Source organism: Odontesthes bonariensis, chromosome 1 (genome assembly GCF_027942865.1).
Source record: "Odontesthes bonariensis isolate fOdoBon6 chromosome 1, fOdoBon6.hap1, whole genome shotgun sequence".
Classification (NCBI taxonomy): domain Eukaryota; kingdom Metazoa; phylum Chordata; class Actinopteri; order Atheriniformes; family Atherinopsidae; genus Odontesthes; species Odontesthes bonariensis.
Window position 1 is genome coordinate 14,122,588 of NC_134506.1, and position 20,229 is coordinate 14,142,816.

Sequence of the window (20,229 nt, forward strand, 5' to 3'; positions counted from 1 at the left end):
CAACAATCAAAATTAGAATATTGTGAAAAAGTTCAATATTTTGTCACTCATTTCAGAAAGTGAAACTCGTATAGATTCATTTGAGTGAAATATGTCAAGCCTTAATTTCTTGTAATTTTGATGATTATGGCTTACAGATAATGAAAACCCAAAATGGAGTGCCTCAGGAAATTAGAATATTACATAAGATCAATAAAAAAAAGGATTTGTTAAACAGGGGCTGCACGGTGGTGTGGTGGTTGGCACTGTCACCTCACAGCAAGAGGGTTCGAGGTTCAACACCCAGCTGGGGCCTTTCTGTGTGGAGTTTGCATGTTCTCCCTGTGTATGTGTGGGTTCTCTGTCCCCTGCCAGTTAAGTTAATTGGTAAAATTGTCCTTAGGAGTGAGTGTGAGCATGTATGGTTGTTTGTCTCTGTGTGGCCCTGTGATGGACTGGCAGCCTGTCCAGGGTGTACCCTGCCTCTCGCCCATTGACCGCTGGGATAGGCTCCTGCCCCCCCATAACCCGACCGACAGATTCAGCGGTAGAGAAAATGCATGGATATTTTAAACGGAAATGTCAGGCTTCTGAAAAGTATGTCCATTTCTATGCACTCAATACTTGGTTGGGCCTCCTTTTGCATGAATTACTGCTTCAATGCAGCGTGGCATGGAGGCGATCAGCCCGTGGTACTACTGAGGTGTAATAGAAGCCCAGCTTGCTTTGATAGCAGCCTTCAGGTCATCTGCATTGGTCTGGTGTCTCTCATCTTCCTATTGACAAGGCGAGTTTGCTGGCCAATCAAGCACAGTAACACCGTGTCATTGAACCAGCTTTTAGTACCTTTGGCTGTGTGGGCAGGTGCAAAGTCCTGCTGGAAAATTAAATCAGCATCTCCATCAAGCTTTTCAGCAGAAGGAAGCATGAAGTGCTATAAAAATTTCCTGGTACATGGCTGCATTGACTGTGGACTTCAGAAAACACAGTGGACCAACACCAGTAGATGACACGGCACCCTAAATCATCACCGACTTTGGAAACTTCACACTGAACTTAAAGTAACATGGATTCTGTGCCTGTCCGCTCTTCCTCCAAACTCTGGGACCTCGATGTCCAAATGACATGCAAAATTTACTTCCATCTGAAAAGAGAACTCTGGACCACTGAGCAACAGTCCAGTTCTTTTTCTCCTTAGCCCAGGTAAGACGCTTCTCACGTTGTCTCTGGTTCAGGAGTGGCACAAGGAACGCGACATTTGTAGCCCATGTCTTGGATTCGTCTCCAGCCTCAGTCCACTCCTTGTGAAGCTCTCCCAAATTCTTGAATGGATTTAGCTTGACAATCCACTCAAGGCTGCGGTTATCCCTGTTGCTGATGCACCTTTTCCTTCCAATCAACTTTCTATGAATATGCTTGGATACAGCACTGTGAACAACCAGCTCCTTTAGCAGTGACCTTTTGTGGCTTACCCTCCTTGTGGAGGGTGTCAGTGACTGTCTTCTGGACATCTGTCACGTCAGCGGTCTACCCCATGATTGTGTAGCCTACTGACTCAGGCTCAGGAAACCTTTGCAGGTGTTTTGAGTTCATTAGCTGATTAGGGAGCAACACCATGAGTTTCCAATATTTAACTTTTTCATGATATTCAAAATTTTTGAGCTGTACTTGTATTACAACCAACAACGTTTTGTCAGTTACACTCACATGCACAGACTGGCTAAACTACGAGACAAAACCAATTTAATGACATGGCAGAATATAATGGCACTTGATTTGCTCTAAGCCAAAGAAGGTGGCGTTTGTAGAATGTTCGGAGATATGTGTTGTACTTTCAGTAACACACTAACACCAACACAGCTCCAGATGGAAGCGTTACGGGCCATTCAAGTGCTGAGCGCACTCTCCCAGGAATTGGCTGAAAACTCTGGTGCGGACAATCCTTTCACCAGAATACTTGAATCATGGTTTGGTAGATGGAGTGGACTAATCTCATCTGTGTTAGTTTCTCTTACAGTAGCCATGGCTTGGATCTCAGTGTGTGCTGCTGTTGCATCCCTTGCATCCGAAGCCTGATTCAGAGACTGATAGCGACAGCTGTGACTAAAACATTGATGTATCAACAAATCCTGACCAATGCAGATGCCTATGATAACTATGATGATACAGAAAATGTGTGCCCTGTGAACATGAATGAATGGCCTATGACATACCCAACAAAAATCTAACTAAAGCCCCGTTTCCACTATGCAGTCCAGTAAGGGTCGGTTCAGAAGGGTTCGCTTATTTCAGTGTTTCCACTACCACGACAGCATACCGGTCCCATGGAACCCGTTACCATTTTTGTAACCCTTCTGCTTGGGGTACCTAGCACACAGGACCGGTTCCAGGCTCTGCTCTCCGTTGTTGGTGAGGAGGCTGTGCAGCGGGAGCCCGATGGCGAAACGAAAAAGTTTTCCAGCTGATTGCCGCAAAAATGGCAGAGAGTGGTTTCAACCGGACCGCGAGCCAGTGTGGCATTAAGCTGAAGAAGCTTGGAGGTGGTTTGAAATTATGGATGTTATTTGTTATTTGCTGTTATTTGCTATTTACGCTTCGGCACGCACTCCACCCACCCCTGAGGGTCCCCTTTGTACAGTGGGAACACAAAGCTGACCCCAAAGCGACCCGACCCGTACCGGACTGCATAGTGGAAACGAGGCTTAAGTGCAGTGTCTGTTGATGTTACTGATGTACTCTGATTCACTTATATGTAATAGATGAAACGATCTTATGAATTTTATTTTGAAGTTTCTAGTAAGCATAAAGTATAAACAGGAGGGACATGATAGAATCCTTTTTATCCTTTATGCTCACATTATCATTTGGCTATCATTTCATGAGAAAAACAGCTGCACTCGGAGGTGACCACTCTGCTCTGCTCTCGGTGCTAGGTGGACGGAATGTCCCACAGCCTTGGTGGTATCAGCGTCACTTTCTGCTCCGAGAAGAGGATATTCAAAAGGCTCGGCATAATCAACACCACTGTCTGCTCCCAGAAGGGCAGAAGGGCAGAAGGGAATGTCTCATGACTCGTATAAACAAAATGCAAGCCTCTGTGTGTTTACCCCATAAAAGCTTGTTTAGAACTTAGTATCTTGGAACATTTGCATCATAGCCTCTGTATGTAGATGTTCCCTTTTTGCAACATGATTAAATATCATGCTTTCAGAATTTCAGTAGTCCTGAATATTCTTATTAGTTTTCCTAACAGGAGCCAAACGTATATATACATCTGTACCATTCACATCACTTTGCCTTTCTTAATGTTGAATGTGAGCTAGCAATAGACCTAAAAAATTTATTACGTTTTTAAAAGTTATCAGAGAGCACAAATCTCATCCGCATAGTGCATCTTTCTCATGTCTTTTTCCTATAAAGTTATAGAAAACCAAACATAACACACTAATGTTGCTTTAGATATTGATAAGAATGGAAAATAATGTTTCATCTTTAACTTTAAGGCTCTTTGAGATCAGTTCTACTTCCTTTACTGTTCATGGTTGCAGAAATTATAACCAGAGGCGTCTGAACAGGAGAGATCATTTTCAACAAAGTGTTCATATGCAGACTCTAAATCTATCATTAGACATATCCAATATATTTGAATATATCTGTCCAATATTTCAAAATCTTCTCATGATCCAAAAGGAAAGTCCCGGGCATCATCAAAGGTTATGAAACATATGTTAAATGAATGTGAAACGAGCTGGGCTCATTAAAATTTAAGACGTTACAGTATGGGCTTACATTGATGCGTCTTCGGTTTGCAGGTGGTGACAAACAGGAGCAGATGACAGCCTGGCAGCGGATGGATCGAGACGTTTAACAGAGGTGACAATCTCCGAGGAGGGTGGAGCATTAGCCACTAAGTCTAATGCTTGAGATGCTTTCAGTCTCTAAAGTGTTTCAGTCACTTTAGAGGACATTACATTGACTTATATCAAATTCCTGGAGACTTAACCATAACCCTACGCACCACCTGTCTAACTTTATCCTAACACAAAGCTTTCACCTTAAAGTTAAATGGAAACTTGTTTTTTTTTTTAACTTTACCAAAGGGAGGCAGGGCGCCACTATGCGACCTTGTAAACAGAAGTATGTCCTCACAACACTAGTTATACAAGCAGACACACACACTCGCACACCCACACGGGAGTCAAATGCTGCAAGAATAATTGACAGCTTCCTTTTAAGGCCACAACGGGAGCTGTGAACGCTGCCTGGCTGGTGTCATCTTTAAACGAGAAGATGATGCTGGAAATACTGATGCTTATTTGTTATTAGAGAAGGAAAGCAAGTAGATAATCAGCTCTGGATTTTCCTTTCAAATTGCTCTGGAAGAGGAGAAATTCAAATGAAGAATCGGCGTCATGCAGCAACGCTCCTTCACTAAAACCCAAACAGTGCGCAGTGTGTGGGTCAGTTTAGTCAAAACAAGGTTGAAACGGAGCCCAGATGATGGACTTGAAGAGGACTACGCCCACGGCTCTACCAAACACACTCAGAGAAGCTCTAACTCTGTTTACACAGTGGAGGCTGAATGTTCAAGGGAACACACTCTGCATTGCATGTAATTGCTTGTGATTCTATTTCTTCACTTCAAAGACAGGGAGTGCTGCAGTTCAAGGGTCAGAGGCTCGGCTGTTGCCCAAATGCCCTCCAATTTCCTGTTTTGTCTGACTTTGCAATTCTTAAGGGATCTAAAATGTGAAGATCATGCTCTGCTGGAGCCAATGTGACACAGAGCTCCATTTCAATCATCCTGACTCTTTGCTTTTAATCTCAGATTGCATGACACTTACTAACATGTAACCCTTTATTTTACTCTCACAGTAAAATGAGGTTTAGATTGTTGGGCTTTCTTTCAGGTTAAACTGTGCAAAGTTACACATGAAGCATGCAAGATGGAATTCATCTCCAAATCCCTTGTTACACATTGTCAGGAAGAACCCTGCTTTACAGCCTTGGTAAAAAACAAGGATGTTGCCCTCCCACTCGTTTCTTTTCTTTTCTGTCCATCATAAATAACGAGCAAAGATAGAGATTCGCACGTTATTTTAAGAAATACATTCACATTTAAAATGAACACTCATAACACATAAATCCAGATTCTTGCACATCCTCTTACAGCGAGCACAACAAAGTACATCTCTGAGTTTGTGTGTGTGTGTGTGTGTGTGTGTGTGTGTGTGTGTGTGTGTGTGTGTGGGGGGGGGGGGGGGTACGTGTGAGTGAGAGGCCCCAGGACTAAATTATACTGGAACATGGTTCCTCTCAAAGCCCACATCTGGGATTGGCCTTGACAACAAGATGCCGTGCTGCTCTAATTTTGGTTACTTTGTTTATAACCCTATAATAGAGACAGTATCGGACCACAGTGCTGGTATGAAGGAGGCCAAGATACAGAAAAAGCAGTCCCTTTGAAAAAACCTAAGGTGGTACTGATGCAAAAGTATCAAGTTGAGTTAAGAGGAGCCGTTTAGATATGTCTATGTATTACGTTAAAGCAAACTTTGTTGGGTTCCTTTAAACTGGATTGACACCATCACAGGGATTCTCCTTTTAAACCTGAAGACTGCAGGTTGGAGCTTGTTGCGCTGGGTGAGCGTGGATGTAACAATAATGATAAATCTGTCATTATATTGGGAAGATACCAGGGCTTTGCCAGCTCACTCACTCTCTTTAGAGCTTCAGCATACTCACTAAATTCACTTAGTCATCACTGGATATACAGAGTAACTTTGCTGACTTGAAAATAAACAGCATTTTGCCCCAAGGACAAGGCTCACCGGATAGAAACGGAAGCTGCACGGACAGGTTTTAAATATATTCAGCATTTGGGGATTAAACTGTCAGCTGTGTATAAATCTGTCGGCTCTAATATTTAATCTTAAGAAGGCGAGTCATTTCAAGAGCCATTGAAAAATGACTTACAGGTGTTATGAAGTGATGCATTGAGTGGCTTTGATGCGACGCTTCATTTGATTTATATTTCTGACATTATTTGTCTACATCCAGTAATGTATTTAAAGTCTTTAGCAAGCAACCTGCAAACTGTCCTCTAAAGCCGGCTCATCACTCAGGCGGCTGCGATGCTCACATCTTCGAGACAACTTGGAGTTTACTGCCATGTCACAACAAATCACCAGGTACACAAACATCCACATGGGGCTGCTTGCAAACCCTCTGATGTCAACATACGCGTCACCCCATCAGAGCCTCGTGCAAACACGTGTAGCAATCCTTTAATGGGCACTGAGTGGCACTTCGAGTCAGACCCCAGCAGGGTGGAGACTGGGTCCTGGTGTGGTCTGCCATCATTAAATCAGAGACAGCTGGACTCAAATCATCACCCAAACCTGCTGTCAGTTTCGAGAAGATAATTTTTTCAAGACGTGGTTCAGGGAGAAGTCTCCTGTGTTGAAGAAGGACATTACATTCATGCAGGACAATGCTCCACCACGTCCAACCACTTCACTGCATGACGAGTGAGCAAAGGTCTTAAAGCAACATTAGGAATGTTTGTGAACCTTAAAAATGATGTGTTTTTATGCTCGTTTTGATAGTGACCAAATAGTGACCTTCCAAACCCGACTTACATCCTAACTAAAACTTCTCATGTGATTTCCAACGAGAACAATATCTGTGAACAGCATTTGTGAAACTGTGGTTTCTGCCTCAACCGAAGTTGAATATAACCACATCAAGAAACTAACACATATTCATGTATAACTCAATCTGCTGGTTTTCTTAGCTAGGAAATTGTTTTTGAATTGGCTCTATATGAACGAACTGGATTATTTTATGAATTATGATTATTATTAATTAATTGAATTCCAATTGGCTTGAATTGGACTTACTATCTAAGTGCCTTGAGATGACATTTGTTGTATTTGGCGCTATATAAATAAAAATGAATTGAATTGAATAATAAACTGTGGTAGATATTCTCAAGAAGGGTGTTTCTAGGTTATTTTAAAAATATATATATTTCCCTCAGAGACTAAACTAACTTTTCCTTGTTTAAAATATATTTTTATTTAAGGTTAAATAACAACGTATTTTCTCACAATCAGACTTATATATTATGCCTAATAACTCTAACCACAGTTTAAGACTCAAATTGGGCTTTTACATCAAATATTTTTAAATGACCTGGAAAAAAAGAAGATTTATTTCTTGAAAAACCATCTATGATGAAAACATCAGCACAATGGAGGAAGATTTTTTTTATTGCAAAATTGTTCCCATTTTTCTATTAAAACTCAATATTCTGTTAATTCAATAAGACTGAATAGCTCATAAACAAAGTCTCTTAATTTTTCAATGAAGGAACATCAAATTATTGATGAGAAAAGCCAAATAAATGACGTGACAAAAACGTAACAATCAAAACAGTTTAAACTGATTCAACTATTTCATTTGAGTTTTTGGGTGGTGGTGAGTAACTTAAGGACACTGTGTAGAACTCTTAAATCTCTTGACATAGACAAACTGTCTTTGGACGGGGACATTACCTAAAGAGAACATTTCATTTCATAATTTAGGGAGAAAAATTAGATTCCAACAGAAAGCAGATAGAAAACAAACATGGAAAACCGGAGTCCACAATATCTGGTTTCAGTCGAATTTAACTTCATAAGAAAATTTCTTCCTGAATAACTTATGAGTTCCTCACTTTCTGTATATATCACAGATTCTGTGTATAAAAATACTTCTCCGTCTGCTTTGCAGCATCAGAATCTCTTCATCTGTCTGCGCTCCTGTCTTCTCTGCTTTTTCTCATTCACCTCCTCCGGTGCCGACGGGCTTTCTGCCATAAACCAGGGACCCAGAAAGTTCACCCACAGCAGGTGCAGGGCACGGGCCGGGGCCTGACACACATACAAGAGACAGCATTTAAATGACGAGGCTTGAATTAAACCAAATAAGGAAAGAGCATCAACTGGGCTTCTTCTACAAAAGCTCTTACCAGCAACCAAAGATACCAGAAATAAGAGGAGATTGTGCTGAGCACTTGCAGTATGGCAGTGAGCAGGATGACGTCCTTGAGGTGTCTAAAACCAGAATAAAGTGGATAAATGATCACTGAAAGAGCACATGTGTCTGTGCACAATGAAGAAGAAGTTACTCTACAGAGAAATAAGGGCACACACAAACACACAAATAGGTGGAACTTCTTTTTAATTAACCTGGTTTTAGAATAAACCATGATCATATAAAGGATTCTTAACATTTCATTCAGGAAGACTCGGATTCTTCTAAGAACTGACAATCAATGCCTACAACTCTCTGTTAACATTGCTGACATGAGTAGCATTCATATTTTACATGAATTTTGAACTGAACAAGGCATAAAACCATGTTCAAAGAAGCATTTCCAAGTTGAGTCCCATTGTCATGTTTTTTTTTACGTGTGCTGGCTTAAAGGGATAGTTCGCCTCTTTTGACATGAAGCTGTATGACATCCCATATTAGCAATATCATTTATGAACATTTTCTTACCACCTGCTGCGTCCTGTGGGCGGAGTTCCAGCCGAGTTTTGGCGTTGACGAAGGTAGTCCGGCTAGTTGGCTGGGGTCGCAAAAATAAAGCGTCTTGGTTCTCAAAACAATATGCGTTCAAAGGAGTAATACATTTGCATCACAAAATCGTTAGCCAGAAAAAGTCAGACCTCACATCGCTTGGCGCTATTTTTGCCTCCCTTCATATCAATGTGTACAGCTACCTGCCGACAGCCGCACCTGTTACGGTGTTTACCGCTCGGAAGCAGGGGACTGCTCGGTCTGCACTTCGGTCAGCACAGTTTACACAGCCCATAGTGATATGAAGGTAGAGAGAAACAGCGCCAAGGGATTGTGAGGTCTGACTTTTTTCTGGAGAACGATTTTGTGATGCAAATGTATTACTCTTTTGAACGCATATTGTTTTGAGAAGCAAGACGCTTTATTTTTGCAACCCCAGCCAACTAGCCGGACTACCTTCGTCAACGCCAAAACGAGGCTGGAACTCGGCTCACAGGACGCAGCAGGGGGTAAGAAGATGTTCATAAATGATATTGCTAATATGGGATGTCATACAGCTTCATGTCAAAAGAGGCGAACTATCCCTTTAAGAAAGAGCTTCTCAAAATAGTCGCCTTGTATTTTGGGGATTACTTACTCTGCCATTCCCTGCTCCATGTTTAGGTCTATTCCTCCATCCAACAAACTTCCATCCTCAGCAAATGCTGGCTTGGCCATGGCCGACATGGAGCGGTAACTTCCTACATACACGGCGAGTGCAAACAGCAGCAGCAGCTACGGGATGGAGAACAGGTTTCAAGCCAGGAAGGGAGTTGCGTTGAGGCAATTTTACACCCGGCGTACGGATGCTGAGGCTTTGAATAGCTTTTTTTTTTTTTTTTTTTAATTCACTCACCCATGTCCAAAATGTAGACGAACTGTAGAAAACCAAGAAATTTACAGCAGCGTATATTACCTGTAAGAAGAGTATAACAGTGCTGTAGCAATAACTCCATTTCACAGACAGACAACCCTCTAAATGGTAACTGGCAACTACCTTTAATAATCCATTAACTGTTTCGATCGTCTCTGAGGAAAAGGTGGGAAACTGTGTCAGGTTCCAGTTTTTAAAGATCCAACAAACAATGTTGGCCTTTGAAAAATGAGGATTTCCATTTCCCTTTTTAAATTAGTCCCTGATCAGCAGCTCTACGCTGACATTTTTACATTGGTTTATTCCAAATCATCAGTTGGTTTCAACCTTCAGGTTGTCGTGGGGAATTTCGAACAAATCAATGAGCAAAACTGCATTATTGCAATTTTGGATTCATGGGATTTTACCATCAGTGTTACATGCATAGAAGTGTTCAGACTCTTTTATAACTGAGGATGAGATTATGCTGAGAGTCAAACCACTATTTCAAATCCATCCAAATATTACTCTTGCTGATATCAGTTGATTTTGATGGACTCAAAATAAAGTTCAGCTTTGCCTGTGGTGTGATTCTGATAACTTCTTGGTTTCCTGTGATGACAAAAACCCATTTACTTAGTGCTTTCAAATCATGAACTGTCACAAAAAATATCCAAGGAACTGGGCATACAATGCGGGACAACTAACAATGAGTGGGGAAAATGCTGCACAACAGTGATGCTACTAAAAACATGATGTTCCTCCAAAGTTGAAAAGAGGACAAGAGCTTGAGTTACACAGGCAGGAAACAAGAATTGCTCCAAATGCCAGTCAGTTCTGGCACAATACCATCTAATAGGAGGCAAAGTATACACCAAAATCAGCAGGAGTCATTTCATCAAATTAAGATCACGGTTAACAGTCCAGATGAAGGCTTGAAGAAGGCTGTGAGCAGCAAATACTCTCACAGTACTCCAGCACAGTAAGTTTTGCAAGGAAGAGCAGGGAAATGCTGCCAATTCAAGACGTGCCAAGCTAAAAGTCTGATTCCTCAAATGACCGACTGTTGTCAGAAAATCCAAAGAATACCTCAACAAAGTACCAACTTATAAAAAACAAATGTTTAAAAATTGTAGACATGTCCTGTTTTTTACTAAAATAATTATGATTTATTTCCCCCTCTTTGTAAAAGCTGCAATATGCAGATAATATGGAAAAGGTTCTTGCTTTAGTTTTTCATATTTTACAGACATCTACCATTTTAAGCAGAGTTTTGTAGTTTCTTCAAATTTTTTTTTAAAAAAATCCACTGTATTTGTTTAGTCCAACACTGCCAATTTTGGGGTTAAACATTAGAAAATACGAGCAATTACTATACTGTCAGATCTATATAGAGTGAAAGAATAGAGGAAATATGGTGTAATTCATTTGTCTTCTTACATTAGCTCCAAGGATGACTCTTGTGTAGAACTTAAGCGTTGCCTCGTTCTCCTCATAGATCTGCTTCTTCCCCTTCGTGCCAACTTTTCCTTTGGGCTGTTGGGCAATACACACAGCAGCATGATCAATACATTGTCAGCTTTATAAACCGATCAAATGGCCCTAAATACAAATACAAAACTAAAACATTGTGCACTGGGCTGCACTGTGGTGTTGTGATTAGCACTGTTGCCTCACAGCAAGAAGGTTTCCATGTTCAAATCGCAGTTAGGCCTTTCTGTGTGGAGTTTTCATGTTCTCCCCGTGTATGCGTGGGTTCTCCCCGGGTACTCCGGGTATATGGTTCATGATTCAAACCTAACTTTTAAAGTTTGTATGTTTACATCTTTTATATTACAGGAAAAGTGAAACATTAATTTCACAACATCTGTTCTTTGTGGTTTTATCGTCAGCTGTTCATGACATCGCAGTACACTCCTGACAAATTTCCCATAGTAGGGTACCTATTGCCATGGATCTCCCAGTGCATGAAAATGTCACCTGAGTTTGGGTCTATGTCTACTTTTTTTTTTTTATTAACAGATGTTGTGGCTGCATGTGTTGACAATGTTTCGCTCCTTCAGCAGCGTATGATGGTATCACACCATAAATACTTTAAGCTCACGTTAAAGAGGAGCAGTGAGTGTTCCTGATCAATTTTGTCACTGTTGTGGCTGCATGTGTCTGCTTTTCTCACCGCCATTCGCTATGTTTCCCGCTACCGATGAACTCTTCCGCGGCGTCTTCTTTGTCATGGACCTCGGACCAGCCGCCGCTTCGTCTTGTTATTACGTTACCGCATCAAAAATCAAACTCCTGTGTCTCCCTGCGATGTAATTCCTTGAAACACATCAGCATTCAGAGGCTTGAGGGGGCAACATTTCCGGCGCACGAATATGTCGTCACCAACTTACTGTCGGTTCTCCTGCAAGAGGCGAAAGTCACTCGTAAAACTTGGAGACAGGGGACCATCTACTGGCCATATGTATAAATGAATGTTCTTAAAACATCCTAAAAATCCACAAAATTTCCGGTTTGCACTCTTAACATTGCGTTTGATTATTTTAAAGTGGTGGAAAACAACAACAAAACTTCATGAAAGTACTAATTTTAAATTATAGTGAATGTTTGAAAGTAAACGTATTGTGTTGGACTTTCTGGTTGATGTTATTATTCATGACAGTTAATGAACAGAGCTGTGGTTTGAACTATTTGATGTAGCTACAGCTTTATGTTAAAAAGGAAAAATAACATCTGAGGGGTTGTCAGATGAAAAAGAAGAACGGCTGATGCACACATTTGTTTTCTGTTTCTGGACTTTTTTCAAATTGCAGGTGAAATATTTGATCAATTTAAAAAGATGTATCTAATCAAATCAACCAGAGGCCTGGGAGCTTCATGGTTCTACGCTGTATCTTAGCTGTTCTTACAACTGCTCTCTTCTGGACAGAGATCTCTGATGTTGTTCCTGGGATCTGTTGCAGCCACCCTCTCAGTTTGGTGATCACAGTCCCCAGTGCTACAAGTACCACTGGTACCAATGTTGCTTTCACTTCCCACATCCTTTCAACTTCCTCCTTCAACCCTTTGTCGCTTTTTGAGCTTCTCGTATTCCTTCTCTATGATGTTGCTGTCACCTGGAAATACTACATCTATCACGACTGCCTTCTTCTGTATTTTTTACCACAATGTAGTTGATTAGCAATTACCAGTTTATCAGTTTGGATCTGGAAGTTCCACATGATGTTAATTCTGTCAGATACCACTTTTGGTAGTTATCTCCTCCTTAGACTTTGAGACCTCTAACCCATACTTGGTACACATGTTCCTGTACGTTATTCTGCTTGCTACTTGGTTATAGCAGTGCATGTTTGCCTTACCGGCCTGCATCATACACCTGCTACTATGTGCTGGACTGTGTCGGAGGCCTTTTTCACAGCCTGCACCTGGGGTCCTGTCTGGTGCCATAGAACCCGGCCTCTACTGCTTGTGCTCAGGGCTTGTTCTTGAGCTGCCATGATTTGTGCATTCATGCCCTCTTTAAGACCAGCTTTCTCCCGCCACTGCTGGGACTTCTTCATTTCAGCAACTTATTCAAAGTGTTTGCCAAGATATGAATTTCCTAACAGCTGAATGTCCATGACTTTCGAATAGACTTATTGCACTTGACATCTAAGAAAATCAAGCAAAACCTGCTGCTGAAAGCTACATTTATATACCCTAATGTGTGCCCTCCTGCAACCTTTACTTGCTTTCCATAGTAGAATAGACTCAGTTTTCTCCAAGTTACAATCAATATAAATATGGCAAAGGAATTTTGTAATGATTATATTTATCAATAGTGGATGACAACATACAGTCTATGCATGTGGTCATGTTAAAAGGAAAGCACACCTTCTTTAAATTCTAAAGTTTAACTTTAACTTTAAGGACATATTGATAAAAGTATATAGTCCTCACCAGGGTGTACAAGTTGCCAAATTCATCCTCAGATAACACTTGCTAGTCTGTACTTTATGTACAGCCGTATGTACACAGGAAAACCACATGCGGAGGTTGCATCTTGCACATCTTGCATCTCCTCATCTCTGAGGAGTAGCAAATGTGCTGATGCGCACATTTCTTTTCTGTTTCTGGACTTTTTCTTAAAATATCGGTGAAATGTTGGATCAACTTAAAAAGATGTATGTAATCAAACAGCATCAGAAGTTTAGAGGGGGAAACACTTTCTAATGGAGCTCAAAGACGTATAACTCATTGTAAAAGGAGATTGCAAGAAGACTGAAAACCAGTGGTTTAACCCTTGAATATTGAGGGTTTTTTTTCATATTATTTGTGTTTAGTCTTTAATATGCTGTGTACACATTCACCACTTGGCCCTTGTAGGCAGTTATCCTTTTTTCAAGCTCTGGTCCTCTACCAGTGGCCTGGGAGCTTGTGGGTTCTACACTGTATCTCAGCAGTTTATGGAACTGTCTGGAACTCCAGTTGATGTATGTGGTCATATGAAAAAGAAAGCACACCTTCTTTAAAGGTTTAACTTTTCAGGGCATATTGGAAAAAAGTATCCAGCCCTTACCAGGGTGTGGAATTTGTCAAATTCAATTTCAAATAAACAACACATGATAGATTATACCATGTCATTGTTTATTGAAGAAAAGTAAGTCAAAATGCAGAAGCAGGGTGTGAAAAACTAAGTACACCTATTGCTTAGGAATAGGAATTAAGGGGGTAAGTAGTAGCCAGGTGCTGCTTATGAAACTCATTTGAATACCGGATCATTAGCAAGTCTATGTGCTTTTATTGCATAAAAACACAACTTAGACTTAGCTTATGTGTGAGAAATCATATGTAGAAATGTTGCATATTACCATAAAACCAATGAAAAGTATGATTTTGTAATGAATATATCTATAACTTCGAGTCAGTACTAAGAGCTAACTTACATGTTTAACTTTAAAGTTATAACATAATTGCTGTAGTTAACGATCCTGTTGTAGTTTCAGCTTGTTTTGAAACAGTATTTTTGACCATCTGCGGCCACCGTACCCGTAGCCTTTATACTTCCCAGCAGTAGCAACACTACAGTTGGCTGTTTTCCCCGCAGAGGCTCATTTCATCGATCGTAATGTAAGCATTGCGTTGATACGCTTCTCTTCTTCACTTAGTTTTATGTTTGTACAGGTAGACAGCGAGTCCCACTCTTGAACTGACAGTTTCTGATACACAATGGAGTACCTGCTTCAGGTGAAAATCGGCGCTTTGATTGGTTTGTTGTTTTTAACTCTTCTTTTTGGATTTATTCCTGCTCGAGTGAAATGGTTCAGAGACACTAACGGGACAGGTGAGTACACTTTAATATAACATGTACATGAATATGAGCACTCGTTTGCGGTATGATTTGTGTTAATGATTGTCTGTGTTACCAAAATATTTTGTCTATTTAAGGATAAGTGACATTACAGCTTCCTTCTAATCTCACCCAAACAACATGGGTCATGTTTTTTTGAACAGATAAGTATTTTACTGTGATTAGATCATTTGTTGCTTAATGGCACTAAAGCCGAGCTACAAAGAGGAAGTCGTTAATTCATTTAAAACTTTCTTATTATTTCTATTATATAGTTATGTTTGCTGATAAACTAAATAACCTTAAATTGGCAAAAGTTTGAATGAAGTTTGGTGCTAAGACTCCGCCAAAGATGAACTCATTTACAGCATTAAGATAACACTATAACCTGCTGTATGTGAATCACGTGTTTTAGCTGACGATAATGTTGTGAGGACAATTAGCTGCTGTTGATCTCATCGACTGTCATTAAGAAATCATTTACAATATCAATATGTGGGTTACAGTGATTACAGAGCAGAGATGAAGCGGTAAATAACAGGATGTGCTTCAAGCTTTGATCACTGAACAAACATCATTGTAATCAAAACGTCTTACTGATGTAATAATAAATGTCTTGTGGTGGTCTCCCCTTGTTCTAACCCCACTGTTACAACATAACTATAAATGAAAAAACTTCAAATTAATAGGTCATCACTACCAGGAGTCAACCCTGTTCTCAGCCCTGTCAAGAGTCACCTGATCAGGATGAAGCCTGAGGCTCAGAGGCCCCTAACACATGGCCACATTCATTTTCATGTCTAAGGGGCCAAACTAGACAGTCAGGATGCTGAACTTTGGCTTTCCTACATGGAAGTGAAAGTATATTTTTCTCTTCATTTCATCCACGAGTCATTTCCCCCTCTATCACATGATACCCTCACAGTCTCTCTAATTTTGTAGGGAGTGAACCAGCTTTAATTCAAACTCAAAGATCCATGTAGACAAAGTAGAATAACAAAAAAAATAAAAAACAATATCACATTTAATAAAATCTACAGTAACATAGTATTTACAAGAACTTTGCATATAGATGCAAGAAAATACTTTGCGTCACATGTTAGATCCGCTGAAGCCGTTGAAACAGCCTTGTAATTTGATATTGATATGTTTTATTTACTCAACTGATCATAGCAAGGTAGAACAAATATAATGTGTAACAATCCACACCATTCAGGATTCAGTAATAGACTATTTCTGAGGAATGAAAAAAGTGAAAGGAGCATGTCACTGAGCCTCATATTTTATGCTGAAAAACTTAAGAGATGTTTTTTCTTTCCAATTATCAGAAATCCATCGCACAGTTCTGAGTTTGATCAGCTGTTTTGCCGGCGGGGTTTTCCTGGCTGCATGTTTGCTCGACATTATCCCAGATTACCTGTCTGACATCAGCGCAGAGCTGGATGCTCGGAAGGTGGAGGTACGTACATGTAAAGACAGATGTGGTCAAACTCAGGAGAATAATAACAGAATTATTACATTTGATCTTGATTAATTATAATATTTTTCACCCTAAGTACGAATTACTTAGTTAGTCTGGAATATTTTTATTGCACAATTCTTACTATAAATCTATCATTTGACAACCTGGAATCAGACAGTGTATGTCCATGAGAGTTTTTTTTGTACATTTTCTGTTGAAGTGTCCATTTGTTTAATAAATAATAAAGTCTTTCCAGGAAAACTGCTACTAATAAAGCTATTGGCGGCCTTATTTTCTTAAAAGTTAAAACAGAGCAGTTTCTTGTTCTTTAAAAATGTGACAGAATGTCAAATATGTGCAAGTCCATAAATCCTGTGACTCGGTGGAAAATGTAAAAAACAGATTCTGATGATCTACAGATCTCATAATGGTGTCTTTGTAAAAAATCTATTTATCTTTATTGCTTGACTACATCAGACTGATGCTACAATCTCTGTGTTGGTCTTCAACAGACCAGCTTTCCCCTTCCTGAGTTCATCATGGCTGCAGGCTTCTTCACAGTCCTCATACTGGAGAAGACTGTCCTGAACTGCCGGGAGATCAGAGGGGCTCAAGAGGAGAGGGCGCCCCTTTTAGCGGAAAGCAGGAATGGGCACAGCCATGGAGCAGCCACGAGCTCTGACCTGGAGAGCAGCGGCCACCACATCCACGTTGATTTCCAGGCTCACTCTCCTTTTCGTTCGTTCATGCTCTTCCTCTCGCTCTCACTCCATTCAGTTTTTGAGGGTCTCGCTATCGGCCTGCAGAACTCCGAGTCAAAGGTATGAAGACGGAGTATCTCAGCTGATGTTCGCTCGAAACATTTGTTGTTTCCTTCACTTTCTTTCTCCCCACGTTGCATTTCAGTGCTTCCTCTTTTCCTGTATTATGTCACACAGTTTTTGTCCTGTCAAAGCATTGTTCAGATGAGCTTGGACACATATTCACAGCATGCTCGTATAAGAAAGTTTCAGTTTAGACTCTCTGAACGCTTTGAGAAGAAGTGAATCACACTGTCACATGAGTCCGATTTTCTGGTCACAAGACAGCCTAAGCAGACTCAGCCTACAATCAGTATTGCCTCAGGACTTTTCATCTATAGGTCTTTGTTTATATATGTGTTCAGCTGGTAATCTTAAAGAAATGCAGACATTTAATTGATAATTAGATAATTCCCCTTGCAATTTCGGGTTAAAATTTCAAGAAAAAAGCAAAGTGCATAAAGCGTTTGTTCCAGGTTTTAACGTTTAGAAACAATAAGAAGATGTCATGAGTAAAAATGAAGATTATTTGCTTACATAAAATAATTTCTTAAAATTATTAAACAAACCCAGTTTCCATAACAGTCGGGATGCTGTGTCAAATGTAATGATTTGCAAGCCATAAAACCTCTTTATTTAATTGGAGGTAGTACAGAGGTGCGACTGTAGCTCAGGAGGAAGAGCAGTCGCCTACCAATCGGAAGGTCGGTGCGGTTTGTGTGGGGTGAATGTGGCTTGTAATGTGAAAGCGCTTTGAGTGGTCGGCTGGACTAGAAAAGCCCTGTACAGGTACAGTCCATTTGCCATATAAAAAACTTTTTATATCTTATTAGTAAAGTTTGAGTTTTGATATGAGATGATTGTTATCCTCAGGCAGCACAGCATCAAGAATAGATGATTTCATGGTATAAAGAGCCATGAAATCTGCAGTGGTGACACATCTATTGTAAAGGATCTTAAATTGCATGTTGTCGTCAGTTTAAAGAGGCAGAAATAACCAAAAATCATCTTTATGTTTTTCAGGTATTAGAAATCTGTATTGCCATTCTCGTCCACAAGAGCATCATAGTGTTCAGCCTGTCAGTGAAGCTGGTCCAGAGCGCCATTCGTCCAATGTGGATAGCTCTGTACATCTTGGTGTTCGCCGTAATGTCACCCTTAGGCATCGCCATCGGCATCAGCGTGATGGAGGCTCAGCTAGCAGCTGGAGCACTGATACAGGCCATCCTGGAGGGGCTGGCTGCAGGAACATTTGTTTACATCACCTTCATGGAGATCCTCCCACATGAGCTAAACTCTGCAGGGAAGCAGCTCCTCAAGGTGCTCTTCATCCTGCTGGGCTTCACCATCATGGCAGCACTGACCTTTCTGGGCTGAGACTTTGTATTTCGGCTGGCAGCGCATTTCTGTCAGGACAAAACCTGCGCACTTTGTGCAATCCTCTGCAGCTTTCACAAGTTTGTTGGTTACTTTAGTACAGAAACCCACGCAGGAGCGGCTTCATCGCTGCCTTGTTACATCCAACTGTGGAGATTTTTTCATTCAAAGGGAGCTCCACAACACACTGGTGTTTTCTTGCTTTCAACTGCTTTTAAAGAAGCAAACATCCAAACATTTTTTTTTTAAAAGATGATTTTATTGGAACCTAATAGGTTTATTGAGGAGAAGTAAAGGGGTATATGTCCTCAAATATCACTGACCTTATTTTAAGCAAGCTGTGGGCCTGCAAACCAAATCGCAGTTTTTAATCTTTTGCAGTATGAGGGAAACAACTGGAGATGAAGAGCAGTGCTGTAAACATGTGATACCATGTAATAACTCAGACATGCCACTGTACTAATACTTCTAAATCTTTAACGTTTACATTATCTCTGTAGGTCATAAGGGAAGTCTCTTTGTTTCCAAAAATGAATAATTGTGCCTTCGTTTAGTATTATTTTTATTATTTTCAAACCTCACACTGTTTGTTCTTTGGCTCAGCTGCACAGTTTTTCTTTCTAAGGGTTTCTTTGGTGGCCTTGGATCACTCTGTAAATACTAACACGCTACTGCTTTTAGTAAAATTGCACAATTTGTTGGGACAATAATAGAGAGCTTCCAACATTTGTCAAATATAAAGCGATTTACTTCCTGTTTCACTGTGGACAATCACAGGGGCTTTAAGTATCGGCACAGTGAGAAGTGCAAAATTATTTCTTTAAACTGAAACCTGACATTTTTGCTTGTCACAGCACAGCTTTAATTTATTTTTAAACTTCATCACATCTCGGCGGAGTGAGACTGGGATTTTTCTGATCTACACTTCCTCATGTTTATAATTTTATTAGTATGTCAACTTGCTAACACTGAGGGATTTACAGAGTATAAATGGAGTTCTAGCACTGAGCTGTTATCACAATTCCTGTTTTAGTCTGTCATGTGATGGTCAGATTGTTTCCTCATTGGGGCAAATAAGCAGGAAAAAGAAATGTGTGTGTTGTGACTGTCAGCAAAAAAAGCTTGTCTTCCAATTCCAACATAGTATGCTGCATATTCTTTGCCAGAAGTCCATTCCTTTTCACTTTTGTGTCTATAACTCATTGTGCTTCGTTAAAGTGTAAAAAAACACTGTGTTTGTGCCTTACGATCATTCATGTCTTGAGAGAGGTGACTGTTATGTCGCTGATTAGAGTAAAAAGATTGAGACTCTAAAAATGAGTGCAAAGGGGTTTTTATTTTTCAAACAATGGCTGTGTGTAGTCACCTGATAAAGTGTGAGTCAGTGATATCATATCCTAAGATCTTAGTTTAACTTCTTCTTTTTCAAATCTAAAGCATTCTTAGGTTAAACTGCGGAATACTCAGTCTTTTTTCAGCAGGTTAGATTATTCCAACCACCAGATGGGAGTGTTGCCCTTCAGACTGATGGCCTCCTCCCAATAAGGACCGTAACTCACAGCAGCAGGAAGAACACTGGAATACTTTCAGGTTTATACTTCAGTGATATGTGTTTAGTACTACTAAGAGCTGCATTTTTAGAAAGTCTTTTAACTTTTGAAAACCTAGTGGTGACTTCATTGTAATTGGTCTTTTTCTCACGAGAGGCAAAAGAGTCCATAATACAAATAAAAAAAACTTTTAGGGTCATACTTCAGAGGTGGGTTTTGGACGACTAACAGGTCCTTTTTTACGAGGCATTTTAGCTTTTAAAGGCCTAGAG

The 20,229-nt window shown here is 40.2% G+C and overlaps 2 protein-coding genes across 2 annotated transcripts; one reads left to right on the forward strand and one right to left on the reverse strand.

The window, feature by feature from the left end:
• Positions 1 to 7,235: 7,235 nt before the first annotated feature.
• Positions 7,236 to 11,819, reverse strand: tmem208 (transmembrane protein 208). Its single transcript, XM_075476210.1, has 6 exons — positions 11,616 to 11,819; positions 10,880 to 10,975; positions 9,443 to 9,502; positions 9,185 to 9,321; positions 7,994 to 8,078; positions 7,236 to 7,895 (listed from the first exon to the last, which is right to left on the reverse strand). Exons 1-6 carry the CDS (start codon positions 11,619 to 11,621, stop codon positions 7,758 to 7,760), a joined length of 522 nt encoding a protein of 173 aa, XP_075332325.1. The 5' UTR covers positions 11,622 to 11,819; the 3' UTR covers positions 7,236 to 7,757.
• A 2,665-nt stretch (positions 11,820 to 14,484) lies between these two features.
• slc39a1 (solute carrier family 39 member 1) lies at positions 14,485 to 19,637 on the forward strand. The gene is made up of 4 exons (XM_075476337.1): positions 14,485 to 14,762; positions 16,097 to 16,227; positions 16,743 to 17,051; positions 18,054 to 19,637. The coding sequence occupies exons 1-4, from the start codon at positions 14,648 to 14,650 to the stop codon at positions 18,405 to 18,407; spliced, it is 909 nt and encodes a 302-aa protein (XP_075332452.1). The 5' UTR covers positions 14,485 to 14,647; the 3' UTR covers positions 18,408 to 19,637.
• Positions 19,638 to 20,229: the final 592 nt, after the last annotated feature.

Excerpts from the sequence above, each read along its gene's own strand:
- tmem208 (XM_075476210.1), bottom strand. Across the intron at positions 8,079-9,184 it reads ATGGAGCAGGGAATGGCAGA|ACACCTCAAGGACGTCATCC; the intron begins GTAAGTAATCCC and ends TTCTGGTTTTAG. Across the intron at positions 7,896-7,993 it reads TCTGGTATCTTTGGTTGCTG|GCCCCGGCCCGTGCCCTGCA; the intron begins GTAAGAGCTTTT and ends TATGTGTGTCAG.
- slc39a1 (XM_075476337.1), top strand. The coding sequence starts at position 14,648 with ATGGAGTACCTGCTTCAGGTGAAAATCGGCGCTTTGATTGGTTTGTTG. Across the intron at positions 16,228-16,742 it reads TGGATGCTCGGAAGGTGGAG|ACCAGCTTTCCCCTTCCTGA; the intron begins GTACGTACATGT and ends GGTCTTCAACAG. Across the intron at positions 17,052-18,053 it reads TGCAGAACTCCGAGTCAAAG|GTATTAGAAATCTGTATTGC; the intron begins GTATGAAGACGG and ends TATGTTTTTCAG.